Source organism: Coturnix japonica, chromosome Z, assembly GCF_054131305.1.
Source record: "Coturnix japonica strain WE chromosome Z, WE-NBRP24, whole genome shotgun sequence".
Classification (NCBI taxonomy): domain Eukaryota; kingdom Metazoa; phylum Chordata; class Aves; order Galliformes; family Phasianidae; genus Coturnix; species Coturnix japonica.
In genome coordinates, this window is record NC_140702.1 from 29,379,117 (window position 1) to 29,395,475 (window position 16,359).

General features: G+C 40.1%; 1 protein-coding gene across 3 annotated transcripts in view; it reads left to right on the forward strand.

Annotated features, from left to right (window-relative positions):
* LOC107306401 (neuronal acetylcholine receptor subunit alpha-7-like) overlaps window positions 1-8,853 on the forward strand; it is a 62,012-nt gene extending 53,159 nt beyond the window's left edge. For all 3 annotated transcript variants that reach the window (XM_085529648.1, XM_015849523.3, XM_085529647.1), the window contains 2 exons: window positions 3,928-4,037; window positions 7,794-8,853. In XM_085529648.1, the coding sequence (XP_085385774.1) occupies window positions 3,928-4,037; window positions 7,794-8,315 (632 nt within the window). In that variant the 3' untranslated portion in view covers window positions 8,316-8,853. The remainder of the gene's footprint in view (window positions 1-3,927; window positions 4,038-7,793) is intronic.
* The last annotated feature ends 7,506 nt before the right edge of the window (window positions 8,854-16,359 follow it).

Sequence of the window (16,359 nt, forward strand, 5' to 3'; positions counted from 1 at the left end):
TAGCAAACGAGATGGTAAATTGCTAAGACAAGGAAGCAATGTGGTGCTTTTGCCACCTCCAGGAGTTACAGATTGTTTTAAGCTATGAGCATAAGACATCAGTGTTTCTTACTAAAAAGAGAAAATAAGATTAATTTATCACATTTTCTGTCACCTGCTTGTATGTCCTCTGTTGCTGCCATTTTATTTTTCTATGTCTTTGTTTTTTGGGTTGTTTTTTTTTTGAGTGTTTTTCTCCCCTCCCTTTCGTGATCCTGATGGGAGTTTTGCTGATGGTGTTTTTTCTCTCAGAATCTTCCATCCAACAGAAAGCAGCCAGTTCTTTGCAGTGTTCAATGGTGCTTTTCCTAAAGTTAAGTATCTTGATGCACTTTATTTAAAACAGAAAAAAAATATTTCTCAAATGCCTGGTTCTATACTTCAATAGCGTTTGGGTTGAGAACTGATTAAAAATACTGCTCCATGCCCCTGCAGTTGCCATAACTGAGAAGGAAACACAAGATCTAACCCTCAGTTCTCTGTCTTTAAGTACATTTTGTATCTGTGAAAGACCAGCTGGACTCTGGCAGTGTTCTTTTGTTTTCTTCTGTTGGTGAGACTTAATGGAATGTACAGTGTATTCCAGTTACAGATTACTTATCTTCCTTGTCTCTTTGCTATCTGTGTACAACAGTAGGGCACTAAGGGAGTCTGTACTCAACCTCCTGTTCTCCCCCCTGCTCTTAGAGAAACTCTGCCTATGAGCAACTATTACCTGCTGCAGAGTGTGATGGTGTCTGCCCAGCACGAGACCTGCTTCCTGCCATAGGAAAAAAGGATAGTTGGAATTCCTTGTGCTGGGATATGAGGTTTTCTGCACCCTCCACAGATTCAGTTCATGAACCTGGAGCATTTTCAGAGGGAACAACAGTGTATAACTCATACTGAAAATGCACTGGGTCATTTCTGTCATTTCATGAGCGTTCACCAGAAGCCCTCAGAACAAAATGATTGAAAGTACTTGATTTAGAGCAGCTCTGACACGGTCCGGAATGTCAGATGCAAAAAGTGATGCTTCCAGAAAAGAAGGAATAGCAGTGGAAAGTACCCAGACTTACAATTATAAATACTTGGTCATGGCACTCACCTTCATTCACCTATACCACAGAATCAGCAACACTGCAGTTGGTCACAATGGAAAAGCTCTGCTTTTCCTATGATTAGCTGTGTGTAAATAAATCTGGATAATATACTGCTTTCTCAGTCAGTGTTCAGTGATAAAATCAACAAAGCAAAGCATCCATCTGGAATCATATTGCCCCTCAGGGTTTCAGTTTTATTTACCCTGTTCCTAATCAGCCCTTAAAGTTTATCCGGTTCCAATCAAGCAGCTGATCTTACAAATCATTTCCAAAATAAACCATGTTGCTTCTCTGACATAGGATAATGTCACAAAAGGTCCATAAATGGTGCTGGAGGCTCCTCTATTTCTGAACTGCAAGTCACTGTCATTATTTTGATCTAGGCAATGTCAGAGTATGTCTGCAGGAACAAGTAGTTGTCACTGATGTATTTTTTTTTTTTAAGAGCTCCTGGGTCCCTATGCTGTATGAGATCTGTATTTGCTATGACAGCAGCACCTGATCTACTTCTGACAGTGACGAGACAGAGGTTGACAACTCCAGATGCTAGAACAGCTGTCCAGGTAGCATGTTACATCATGTCTCCTTCGGCAAAAGGAAGAAAGTCAGCTGTAGAAGAGCACATTTTTCATGTTTGAGAGGGGTCAATTGAGAATCTGGAACAACTCTTCACACTGAGTGGCTGAAGAGAACAGCTTTGAAATTGTACAAAGAGCATCTAGTGGTGTCCAGAGCAGACCTCGGTATTCCTGTGGAATGTCACTGTGTACATCAGGTACACCATGGGACTGAAAACACAAGTCTGCTCACATCTCCTGGCCTGTGGCAGCTGTACAGGGCAGAGAGAGTAAATAAAAAAGCCAGCTGCCTTTTGTACTGGGTCGGAAGCTTCCCAGGTGTGCTCAGAGCAGCTGGCATGCAGCGCCAGATCCCATACTCTTTCAGAAACACATACAATGGTCTGGGATTGTTTTTTCTTAATCTGAGTGCTGACACTGCACACATTGAAGTGATTTGTTAAAGCTTCCAGGGTGGCCTCTACATGTGAGGGAAGACTTCAGCAACCAGGAACTCCTAAGTAGAATTCAAAAAGATGCTCAGTGAGAGATGCTGAACATTTCCCTTCTGCTGTATAAATGAAAGGGGATGAGCTTTTTTTTTTTTTTTTTTTTTGGTGTGTGTGCGTGTGTGAAATCAGACTCACATTTTTCTCCAGCAGACATACTTGGGAACAGGACTTTCTGAGACCAGTGGCTTCAAAGCCCTGTGTACATAACTGCTGTATGCTTATGGATGGATCCTAAAATACTGGGAGAAAAAAGTCTAGTGTCTGGTCTGTGGCTCAGTTGTCATGACACTGCTTTTTTCCTGCACCACATGTCATGGGTGGGCATCTCCTATTTTCCGTGGCAGTACTCAGTTCAGTGAAGATGTAGAATAGAGTTCACTGATTCCTGCTTGTGTGGGACTAGGATAGGGTGAGAGAAGGCTGCTGTCTACAGGGAATGCTGCAGATCCCAGTCTGTTCCCGAAAGAACTGCTCCCCCTGCTTTCTAGAAGATATCTACAGAATTTTCTGACCTCAGTTCCCAAGTTTACTGCACTCAGAGTTTAAATTGTGAGTTCCCATTGCCTGGAATCTTAGGAGTGTGAGGTCATACAAAGCTCTTTTCAGATTCAACAAGTACGTAATACTTCAAGAAAGTATGTAACGCATACAACAAAGTATGTAAGGTTCTATAAAAAATACAAACCAAAGCTTTCTAAATTGAACATTTCAGGCCTTAAAGTCTAATTGAAGGCACTAATGTGCATGGAATTTACTGCAGCATTTATTGATTTATAGCAGTAATTAGACCAGTGGTATCAGCACTTCTAGGTTTCTCTTGCATGGAGCATGCTGGAGTCAGATAAGCCAGCATCTCTCAAGCCTGACTTCATGGTTTGCAGTGCTTCCACCTGGATATTGGCTGTGTTCTCTCATAACAGGTGCAACAGCAACCCCTCAATTCACATTACCCACAGGAGCATCCTGCTAATTCAGCTGTTAAATGCACTGTATCATGGAGAGCCAAGTCTTTCTCTTGAAGCAATTGTAGTGTTGGTTTTGGGGAAGAACCTCATTATTATGTAGAAGATGATTAATAAGATTTTTGCTGCTGAGGCAAAGAGAAACAGTATTAAGAAATGAAAATGGACAAAAACAAAATTTGCCTTGAAGTCTTTATTAGATTACTGACATTTTCTGTGAGCCAGGCTGAGATGGTGGTGGAGGCTGCAGTTCACACTGGTTTCCTACACCTCTTTCTAACAGCTAGACATAATAGTCCTTGGTATTTTGCTTTAGCTGTCTTCAGCAACTGCCTTCAAAATGCCATTAGCCCTATGGATAATTGTTCTGCACGCCCTGGTGCACCAACCCCATCTCTGACATGAGAGAATGCATGCAGGGGATGAAATGCATCGAGAAGATACAGTTTCAAATCTCAGCTCTGGGGTTTAAGATCTTGATTTCTTGATTTTGCACCCCAGCAAGGGTGTTGTCATAGAAACCAAGAGATGTAGCCTTAAGGACTGAGGAGGGTGCTGAGTAGTGCACCCTTCTGGGCAGCAACAAGATGAGGGAGCAGAAGGCGGTGATGCCATAACCACACTTTCTGTGGGTCCACTGACACTAGGTGTGGAATATCAGAGAAGAGAATGTTTGGATGAGATTCATCACTTCTTAAATGTAGCTCCAGGGCAAGGAATGTTATTTGCCTTTTGTTTTTCTCCTCTCCTGACCAAATCCTCCTTCTTCTTGCAGCTCAGTATTTTGCTAGCATCATGGTCATTGTTGGTCTGTCTGTGGTCGTAACGGTGCTGGTTCTGCAGTTTCACCATCATGACCCACAAGCAGGAAAGATGCCCAGATGGGTGAGTAGATTTGTTAGTAAATATTCAACAGCATTTGAAGAAAACATGTGACAGTGTTGCAAACCAACAAGGGACAGAAGTTATTCCCCATTATCCTCAAGTGTCGGCAATGCACTTGTATGTTTTAGGCTGCTATGTTTGATATTAGAGAGAGAGAACAAACATACTAAATGGGGGTTTCTCTTAGAAACAGCACCTGTTATTTGGGTTTTCTATTCGAACCTTAAGCAGAGGTAGATCGATTCATTGCAGAGTAATTATCCTCTGCACCTGCTTTGCAAGGTCTGGCCCTGTGGGCAACACCTTTGATTTCTTATCCAGCAGACACCTCACAAACATTCACTAGACTGCTGGGCAGTTTGTCTGCAGAGAAGGGAGCAGCATTATCTTTTATATTTAATGGCAGAGCCATGATCTCCTAGAAAAAAAATGAAAGAGGGGAAGCAGATTTGTTTATCCTGTCTTACAAGTGTACCAGTTATGAGCCGGCTCCCAGAGTCTCTGGAAAACCAGGAACTTCAGTACCTCTGTGCTGAATACTGAACCTGGCTACGCTTCTCACAGCTTGGAGCTGGTTCCTATTGCACCATCAGCAGAAAGGCAATACGGTTGAGCTCAGTCTGACTGCACTGACATCACTGACTCAGAAGCTGCCATCTGCTGAGGCTGCATCCAATGGTCTGGGAGGAAAATCAATTTTGTCTACTTCTATCTGATTATTTCTCGGTGCAGTTAACATGTGGACACTCTTTTCTCCACAACAGAAGACACTGTTACCCTAGTGAGGTCTGGCACCTCTCACAGATGTCTTTCAGGGAGATGTACTTATTTTATATTTTCAAGTTAAAACAATGCTTTTTTCTCTCTCCATTTACAAAGAAGGGTTTAGAATAAGCAGGATATGCTTTGCTCTTAAAAAAAAAAAAAAAGAAAAAAAAAGAAAAAAGAAAGCAATTAAAGTATAAGCAGATACATATAGTCATCTGCATATCCTGGTTTCACAGGCATCTGTTTCTGCAGCGTCCTGTAGTATCTCATTCGCCACAGTTGTCACGCAAGACAATTACCTTGACATGATGTTAAACGTCACATGATTACCAGCGTCAGCCTGAGAACAGAAATGCTTTCTAATTTAGCTTCTCTAAAGATAAACTGCAGCATCAGAGCAAAATTAAAAATAAAAAAAATAAAATAAAAAAGAAGACCAATACCTATTAAGCTTACTAAAAATTACTTCTTAATTTCAAGACTAGAGCACGTGAACACATGGACAAATATGCAGCAGTGTAGTAGCTCCCACAAGCAATTCTACCATTTCTTCTGCTTCCTGAGGAGCCTAGACTCAATGGCTCACACTAAATACAATCATAGATCCAGCAAGCCATCTCTCACTCTGTCGCAGTAGAGCAGAAGATCCCCTCAGGCCAAGAGGGTGAGTAGGAACACCCATGACAGGAAATTGGTGGCATTATGTAAAGGCAAGTGGGGGCAGAGGGGAATGGCTTGAGGAAAGGGGTGGGTGGTTTTAGACCTATGCATTGAAGTATATTGTCTAGGACACGTTTACCCACTGCTGCTAAGTTTTGGGACTACCTTTTGGTCTGTGCTTGTTGACATCAGGATCTAAAATTGCGAAGATAAAAACTGCAGAGAAAGAAGATCTGGATGTGTACTCTGGATTCTTGCCACAGAGCTGATGAGGCCCACTGTCTGTTGGATGAAAAGACTGAGTACAATGAGTTCTCACTCCTGAGGAGCCTGACTCAGTGCCCTGACTCCTGAACTGGCATACATTAAAAAAAGCACAAAAAACCCCCACAAAGAGAACAAACAAACAAACAAAAACCACCACCACGACTGTGAAGTAAAAATTCTAGAAGGGGCTATGGGGAAGGTCAGATGGTAGACTATAGAAGCTGTTGGCCAGGAAAGCTGACAGGGCTGTGGGATCTCAAGAGGAAAGAAGTGAATGCCGAATTTGTAGAGATGAGTTTGACGCCACAAAAGCGTGTGTTATTCCTCCACCAATAAAAGGCCGTGGCTCAGACATCAAGATTCACAGCACATTTTCCACTTTTATTTTTTCCTGTGCACCTATTTCAGGCAGATTACATTTTTATTATAGATACATCCTTACAGACCTTTTTGCTCAATAACATACAGGATTTTAAGATAACCATCTGCAGAATCTAGGAAATAGCTCACCTGATTTTTTTTCTCTGCAGTCCCAGTCTCAGCAAGTATCCTTACCATCCAATTATTCTCCACAGACTCTATGTTGTTACAGGATTATTTTTACTTCCTGTTCAAATGCAAGTAGCTGCTGGGGAAAGTTCTGGGAGAAGTCACCAGGTTTGTGTGGGAGCAACCCCAAAAGTAGAGTTTAACTGACTGCATTGCCTGCACACCTGATTTATAAACTTTTCTCAATTGAGCAGTTTTGTTTCCTTGCTTGTCTCTCATCTCTCAAGAACCCTATGTTTGGCTTTTGGACCAGAAAAGGCAGGAGACAGGAATGTTAGCATTTCTGTTAGGTATTTCTTTAGTTACTTGGTTGAGAAGTGGGAGCTGCTGTCTCTGTGTTACTCCACTCACTGTGGAACAGCACACTAATGAGAGTCCAGCTCATTGGCAATTTGAGAGTAGATAATAACATGCATCAATTACTGCTCCATCAATATACCCCTGCTGACAACCAAAGATACTGCACTGTATGTGAGAAATTCAGGAAGATCAAGCACAGAGTAGAAAGGGGACTGTGGGGAAAGGCAAGAGTTCTCCAGCTCTTTGCTGCACTTAAATCCAGTTCACTGAGTTTCAGGTTTTACTTGGATATACTTACATCTGGATCAGCTGATGCCATTGAACTTCTTGTTCACCAGGACCCCCAAGTCCTTCTCTTCAGGGCTGCTCTCAAGGAGATCTTCCCCCAGTCTGTATAAACACCTGGGATTGGCCCAGCCCAAGTTGGGCTGCACTTGGCCTTGTTGAACCTCATTATGTTCTCATGTGCCCACTTCTGCAGTTTGTATATCTTGAAAGGAAAAGTATGTTCTTTTGGAATAAAGATTTTTCACCTAGCACCTCCATCCAGAGCTAACAGACACATTGACATTTTTGAGTCAGAAAGTTTGCCTAGCCCAGTATTTTAACATGGTTAAAATATTGTTACCAGTTAACACCTTGTTTTGTTACGTGATGTTTCACCTCGGGTCCGTAGTATATTAGATGAAGCTGTAGTTAAGTAAGTTTAATTAACACCAGTATGGATTTTGTTAAGCTGCTGCACTGCAGTTATCTGTTTCACTGTTTGGTGACTGTTCAGGATATAATGAAAGATTAAAGCCCTCAAGAAAAGCAGAATAATTGGAAACAGGAAGTAGCCCTTCAGGATGAAGAATAAATGATTCATTAGGAGGACAGATGCAGAAAGGCTCGTAGAAAATGGCATGTCTGCAAACCAGAAGAACTCTCACTGTAAACATCTTTCACTGGCCATTGCTTTGGCTCTGTTATTTTACATCCCTTATGCTTCGCACCTTAAGTGGACTTTGAACATCTGTTTGTTCACCATAAAGGGTTTGTCTCAGGGAGAAGACAGACACAAACCCACTACATTTGAAAGCAGATAGCTCGTGAAGCAGGCTGTTGTTCCAGCAGAACATACATATTGACTGTAACAGTGAATAAACGTTTCAAAAACTGCTAAAAAGGACGAAACTTCCCTTTCCTTATGCAGTTTTTCCTTTCTTTCAGGTCCGTGTCATTCTGCTGAACTGGTGTGCTTGGTTTTTACGTATGAAAAAACCCGGGGAAAATATAAAGCCCCTTTCTTGTAAATACAGCTATTCCAAGCACCATCCGAGCCTGAAAAACACAGAGATGAATGTCCTACCTGGGCACCAGCCCAGCAACGGCAACATGATTTATAGCTACCACACAATGGAAAATCCATGCTGCCCCCAGAACAACGATCTGGGAAGCAAGAGTGGAAAGATTACATGCCCCTTGCCAGAAGATAACGAGCACGTTCAAAAAAAAGCTTTAATGGATACCATCCCGGTGATTGTGAAGATACTGGAGGAAGTTCAGTTCATTGCAATGCGCTTCAGGAAGCAAGATGAAGGTGAAGAGATCTGCAGTGAGTGGAAGTTTGCAGCTGCTGTCATAGACAGATTATGCCTGGTTGCATTTACCCTTTTTGCCATCATTTGCACATTTACTATACTCATGTCTGCTCCCAACTTTATAGAAGCTGTTTCAAAGGACTTTACGTAAGGATTTCAGATATGAACACAATGAGCTGAAAGGTAACTTAAAAGTGAATATCATCAGTACTATTGCTAGGTAATTTAACTCAAAACAGAGAAAAGTGTACTTTTATGTGCTGACATACACAGAAGGGGATAAAATTAACTTCAGGAGATAATTATTTCTGATGTTAGTAATAGTAGTTACTAAATAGTATAAATAATGACCTCTTACTTATTTCCTAGACAACTTCCACACATAATTATGTTGTCATCTGCTATGAAAAATAGAAAAGAATCCAAATCCACAATGTATTCATTAGAAGTTAACACCAACGTAAGTGTGTTATTGTATCTTTGTGAACTTTTAAATATTGTAATAATTTAAATGATAGGTTAATGACTAGAAGCAGCATTTTGTCGTTTTCGGTATCTTTATGTTTTATCATATTTGTTTAATGTGGCTGTGACGTTTACTTCTCACATTTGACAGGCATCTCTCTGCAGTTTTATGATGCTGCATAACTGCATATAAGAAAATAAACCATGATGATGTTTGCTCCTAATAGTGCAGTGTCTCATATTACTTCTTTTGTTAGTTCGCTTCTAATGTAGGAAATGTTGGCTGTTGAGTATGGAAAGAAAATTCATTCTCCACGATGACAATCATGTATATCTTTAGTGGCACCCTCCACCCCACTCACCTCTGCTCCTTAACACCTGAATTTGAAATATTTCTGATCTCCTCGGTTACAGTTGACAACATGTAATTTGTGCCAAATCTTAGCTTTGTATCATCTGTAGAAAATTTCCTTCTGATGCCCATGGGGTCAGATTCCACATTAATTCCCCATCATCTACACTGCCCTTAACATTTTTTTACAAATTCTTTGTCTACTGTCCCTTTTCAAAGGATCGTGTAAAAGATTTATTTTTTATTATTATTATTTTTGCTAAGTTTCCTTATAGCAATGTTTAGTATCAGCTATCATCATTATTATTTAAAGTGCTAGTATGTCACTTGCCTGGAAGATAACTGCAATAAAGCGCTCCTCTTAACACTTCCATTCACTACTCTGAGTGGCAGCTGTACCTTTCTTGTTGTGATTTTGATTCATCATCTGGTCCCCACAAACCTGCAGAAGGACACCATCTGATGGACACACCTTCTTCCTCTGGGATAACAGCACTTTTCTGAGATTTCATTGAAGTAAAAAGCAACTTACTGTTGTTTTGTGCTGATTTTCATCTTCCTTCCGAGTGTTGGTTCTCCAAAATTAACATCTCCTGTGCCTGTGTAAAGAGTCCTTCCCATCACCCACACTGAAGAAAAAGAAGCAAATATTTCCATTTAAAAGGTGGTGGTAAAGTTGGCCTGGTTTCCATTTTACATAGCTTTTGTGCCCTTGCAGTTTCTTTCGTACAGGATGCAGCTCAGAGGGGTAACAATGACTTACAGTAAAAGCCTCTTTAAAAGTTTTTTCTGTATTTCTCAGATCTTGTTCTCCTTCACAGGATAACTTTATTTCTCTAAGCAGCTCTTCCTGGGCCGGCAGGACAAAACAGCCATGGAAGTCCATCTTACAGCTTGTACTAATGAAAGTGGCCTTGCAGAGTGGAATTAGAGAAATTTGCCTAACAGAAATAACTGAACTGCAGTATTGGTCTGAGGTTTTGAGTTAGTCTTATATCAGGCTCTGCTCCTGTACTGCAGCTGAAGTGCTCAAAGTAAGTCACTGCTTTACTCACAGGGACAATGGATAAATAAAAAGCCTAAATATTCATTTACTTCTGCAGCTGATGATGCAGAATCCTAAATGACCTTTGGAACACTTGCTCAAGGACCACTGATATTTTTTCTTGAAAATCTCCATTTTTGAAAGTAATCTCCTCTGACAGGAGAAAAAGATAAAAGCTAATGTTAAAGCACACAGTCAGAATAGCTTAGTGTTCTAAAGCAAAGCAAGTTCTTTACATGAAACACAGTTTTGTTGGATAAGTCTACTTCTAACTAAATGTGTGTATCTTAGAATTAGAAAGAGGTCAGAAGCTGTCTGAAAACAGCAGTGGAAAACTAATTTTAATCACTTTTATTTGATAAACTCCAGTGCAAATAAAAATCTCGGTTTATAGAGTACTATCTAACATATGGCCAGCCTACATTAAAAATACCCCAAAATTCAATTTCTGTCTGCTGTATGATGTTTATCAATCCTTATACTGAACAGGTACTTCTTTTTGCTAACTCGTTCAGATGAGAAAGGAAGGAAGATCTTTTTGACGTCCAGCAGCCAATTTACCTTCTGGGGGCCATCAGTACAGAATTTGTAATATGACCTAGTTTGAAATGGTGCAACAAATAATTGCTGTGCATGCAGAGCAATGGGGTTTCAGTGTGTTTAAGATTTTCCTGAAGACTGAAGTGCAGTTGGAGAAGGTGATGCATCGTCTGTTTATACAGATCTACAGCCCTTCATGGCATCGCTAGGTAGTGCTACAGTGTACCTGACAAAGTATTACATAATTCTAACAGGAGGAAAAATTGGATAAGTAGCGAAAAGAAACTACCCTTAGTACTTCTGACAAGGTCCAGGCACTTACACAAATGAAACATAAAAGATGATCATCTCAGAACTCCACAGGAAACAGGGGGACAGGACCCTTCTCAAAGTTCTTCTGCAGTTTCTCTCACAGAAGGTGTGGAAGGTTTCTGGTGTGAAGGTATTCAGCATAAGAAGATGAGAATCTGCCCTGATCTATTCATGAAGCACAGAAAATAATAGATATCATCAACACATGATTTTCACTTCAACCCATGAACCACGAGGTTTCCTCAAATGTCTTAGCTGTCTTATCGCCAGTGTGTATATATATATATATATGAAAAAAATAAATTAATGTGGTTTTCTACCTAAGAATATTGGTAATAACCCTGAAAAGTCTTCTATTTTATACCATAAAATATCATAAGAAATAAGGCTGTACAGCTTCAGTTTGTGAATATGAAGAATTTGATATTCACTCTTTCTCAAATGCACAGGTCTCCCCTGTACTGCAGGCCCTAGAACTGAAGGCAGTACCCCAGATGTGCCTTCAGCAATGATGAGGAGAGGGTAGGATCACCTCACCTGATCTTTTGAGTAATGCATCTGTATCAAGCATAATAAGACAAGAAAGTACTCAAAACAGATCTCTCAGGCTGTGTCTCCCAACCACACAAAAAGTAATGAGATTATACTTATTTATGTCAGCAGAGGATCTCTCTACTCTTAGAATGCACTTCTTTCTTCACAGTTTATACCGTAGTTATAGACCTCACATAAGTAGTTGGTTTGGGGGTGTTTTTTGTTTGTTGGTTCATTTGTTTTTTGTCTCAAAATAAAAAATAACTGCATGAGAATTCTGTTTCCTAAAGGTGTTCTAAAATCAACATTCTTCTTTTTTTTTTCATGTTCTAAATAGAAAACATTGAATAACATAGGTCAAGTAAAATTACAGTATTTCAGACCTATCACAAAACAGAAACGAACGGCTTCAAAATTAAAGCGAGGCCAGTAATAGTCCATAGGCAAAGAAGGGCAGGTGTTTATGAGGAAAACGTGGTGTAAGATGCACTGTATCCGACTTGTTTGCATATCAGCTGCTCAGAAGTGTCTGCCTGGGAAAAGAAGGTAGCATTTCTAAAAGGATTTGGAAGACTTAGGCGATTAGGAAGATCATCTACTTAAACAGATTTCTGTGATGAGGCATCATAGCAAAAATACGTATCTTCTCTTCCACTAGGGAAAATAGCACCCTTCTCCTACAAAACAGCTTTTATTCCTTATTCCCTTAGCTCTTATTTTCATGTATTTGCTAGAAGGAAATGTTAACACTTCCATCACCTGGTATTTGTGAATATCATAGCAGTTTATACACTTAGCAAGCAGTTAAAACTGCACTGGTGAAACTGCACTGCATTGAATCAGCTTTGATTTCCACTGCTGTAACTGAAGAGGTGTGGTACTCATCACTGAATTAATCTGACTGAATTCAGTGGGAAGTGTTTCACTGTCTTGCCCGAACGCAGCACTGGGGCTTTTACTGCTGCACCACAAAATGCCCCATGCTCTCTCTGACACTACAGGTACGCTCCTGCTTCTCTCCTCCCTTGGAATCATAGCAATCGCCAAGGTTAGAAAAGGCTGCTGAGGTCATCCAGTCCAACTGTAGGTCTCCAGGCAGAACATTCCCAGGTCCCCCGGCTTTTCCTCACACAGGAGATGCTCCAGGCCCCTGGCCATCTTTGTGGCCCTACGCTGGGCTCTCTCCAGTAGTTCCATCTTCTTAAACTGGGGAGCCCAGAAACTGACATAGTGCCACAGATGTGGTTTCCAATGGCTTATCAGAGGCCTTACTTCTTGAAGCTTTTGTATTGTTACACCCAAACTTTTCTGCTGTCTTGCATTTGTTCATACTTAGTAGATGTCATAGATAAAAAATCTGTTATGATTACTTTAAAGCATTTTATATTCACTAGTCAAAACACCTTTTTGAAGATATTGAAAGCACAAATGAGAATTTTCTGCTAAGCAATGATTTATGCAACAGCTTCTATGCACTAACCATGAGTTATGATCAGGTGTTTTCCCTCTCTTTAACAAAGTGCAGCAATTGTTTCTTGTGCATATAAGAAACTTTGGCTTTTTATATATCAATATTTACTATTTCTTTACGTTAAACTGCCATCACCCCAAGTATATTCCTGTCCTAAGTGAGTTGATTAAAGAGTGACTTAATCATCACTTTTTTATCAGTGAGCCTTCATGATACAGAATGGCAGAAAGATACGTGATGCTGCCATACCAGAGAGTCCTGACAACATGCTGATACTGAACAGCAACTTCATCACTGCTTGTTTGCACTGCTATGTTGTTGGCTATGGCTGTAACTCGGAGATTATTATAACTGAAGTATTCAATTCTTTACAGTGAGAAAGGGGGAGAAAACAGAGAAACTGGAATCCTTCAGAGCATTTTCCCCCCAAAGAATCTGCTTTTCTATTCTTTTCTTTCTTTTCCTTCCCCTCCCGCTCATAGGAAATATTCCTCTGCAGTATTTGGGTTGTTGGTCCCTTATTTAAATGGCTCACTTCAAAATTTACTTCTGCTGTTCTACACCAGATTTCTACTTTTCTCAACTATTTGTCAAAAGAACAACTGCACACACATACACACACACACACAAAAATCATTGCAAGGTATTATTGTAAAAGACTTTTTTTTTTTACTTCTGCACATCATCTGTTCCTCTGCACTGAATTGTAGGCCAGGAATGCCACTAAAATGCAAATTAAACACTCAAAGTTGGATTAGAGTGTTTATGAATATTTTATGTTGACCATTCTAAGCATGATTTTCGCTGTATCTTCCATAAAGAAGTTTATTCTCCTCAGTATGTTCCTAATTTTGCCATTAGCATTCATAGGTGAGTCTTTAAATATAAGGAAACTCGTTAAAATTTTAATACTTTGACTTAATTATCTTAGTACTGTTATTAAGTTTTAGTTTCAAGGCTGGAGAAACAACGTGTCTTAAATATCACCTCCTTTATCTTCCTTGTTTTCTCGGAGGTGCACCCGCCTATATTATGCTAGGACTCCAGTTTATTGCCATTAAAGACTATTCTTATAATTAACAACAATAATAACAATAGCAATAGACACAACTAATTACAAAATAGACACAAATAATAACACTCATTGCAATAACAGTAGACCGAAAAATGAAGCTTTTTCCCCTGACAGTACTGTAATGTAAGTAAATACAATTAGTTCAAAAGATGAAGTTGGCACCAACTTCACAAGAGGGCTGGTGCACGCTCTGATGGATTTTGGATAGAGAAGCAAGGCACTGGATCTGTAGAAAGTGGCAACTAAGTGGTCACAGAGGGATCTGCAGATCAGGATGTTTGGAAAAATAGAGGAAGCATTCATGTGTCTTTCTAACTCTGTGGGTTGTCATTATCTGTGTATTCAGAAGCATTCGGATAAAACAACCAAAATTAGTTTCCCATGTGCTTGGTTTTGTACGGTCAATCTGAAGTGCCTTCAGATTAGATAAACAAGACATAGGAAGACAAACAGGAAGCATTTCATTACTGTTCTGCTGACAAGAAATGAAGATTTCAAGACATCAAATGACTTACCCAGCCTACCCCGGGAATCTGTGGCAAAATCCCAAACCCTCAAACAGAAACTACAACATTTTTTGCCTTCTTGTTTATTCATCCTTTAGCTTGTACTGGAAGTGTTAAACTCCCTTTTCAGAGTGTTTGTAAACATTATCACATTATCAGCTGTTCTAAATGTCCCATCTAAGCAGATTTTAGAGGATTAATAGAGCTGCTTTGGGGGAAAAAAAAATAAAAATGAAAAGATTTAACTAATTTGATATTGAGAACTCAGTATGAACAACTTCTGAGTATTGCTTTGGAATGATTCTTTGTGAAATCAGGAAACAAAAAACCACTAGCCCATGAGAATGGATTTATTTTTGCAAAGCCATGGATAATATATATGTTAGTACACAACGTGTAATTTATGAATAATAGGAGGTCATTCATTACATGATTTGATAGGAGATGGGTTGAAGAAAGCATCCAAGAATGGTCTGTTTAATACCTATATAGATGAAGCCAAATCTAATGAGTGGTGCAGCCACTCCTTGTTATTTCTGCTTAACAAACTGTGATTGTTAAATCCAATTTGCCCTTTAAGCTACAAAGCATAATTCATTTAGCTTAATTAGCTTAGGAATGTTTTAAAGAAAAACCTACAAACCTGAACAACTAAGTAGGCAATTTTCATGCATTCTGAAGATTTCTGAATCATCAGACAGTGGAATGTTTTCAGTGTATTCTAAAAACACTGGAAAACATCATCCAAGTAGAAAAACTTGCTACAGATATATACATATACATATGAAATACGTATTGAAATGTTTTCTTGTGGATCACCAGCTTTAAATATTACATATTACTGATGTGAAACAAGGATTGTCCTTAAAGGATCTGAAGGTGTACAGAATTTGACAGAAGGAAATATCCACAGGAAGGTGTTTGCAGCTGCACATAGCGGAATTCTTGGGAATCGCAGGCCTTGGAGTCTGACCTCAGTAGAGAGGGAGGTTACAGAGCAGATCACTCCCAGTGCCATGTGTTTTTGTAAAGCAGGTTCAAAGTAATTAAACTGATCTCCTCCTGCAATAAGACAATCAGCTTAGCAGATGAGAGAAAGGCTTCAGATGTTGACTCCCTGGATTTTAGTAAAGCTTTTGACACCAGTTTCCCACAGAATCCTCCTGAAGACACTTTCTGCTCACGGCTTAAGCAGGTGCACGGTTCACTGGATAAAATGACTCTATGGCTGGACTCAGAGCCATAGTGATGAATGCAGTTCAATAGAGTTGATGGACAGTGACTATCAGCATGCTGGAGGGCTTGAGAATAGGGACCACTTTTCCGTAACGTTTTTATCAGTTATCTGTACAGGGGGATTCGGTATAATACTGTGCCGAGCCCTGCGACCTACGGAGCCAGGACGGAGCATGGACTGACAGGGGATGAGCGGAGGGGACAGCACACACCGGTACACTGCTTCAGGGAATGGGGTACAAAAGGGTGGGGAGGACAAAGGTGGTTTTAGTTTTTGATGTTCTCATCTGTTATTAATTGGCAATAAAGTACATTAATCTCTCTATACTGAGTCTTTTTTTTTGCCTCTGGCGGTTACTGGTGAATGATTTCCCTGTCCTTATCTCAACCCATGAGCCCTTTTCCATTGCATTTGCTCTCCCTGTTCTGTTGAGGAGGGGAAGTGATAGAGTGACATGATGAAGCTAAACTACTTACTGATATGAAACCACCACAGTTGGGTGGGATTGATTATTTGCTTAGGGTAGGAAGGCTTTGCAGAGGGATCTAGATAGGCTAGATCAATGAGCCATGTCCAGTCTTATGACATTCTACAAGGCTAAGCACTGAGCACTGCAGTTGGGTCACAACAACCCTATGCAGCAGTACAGTGGCTGGAA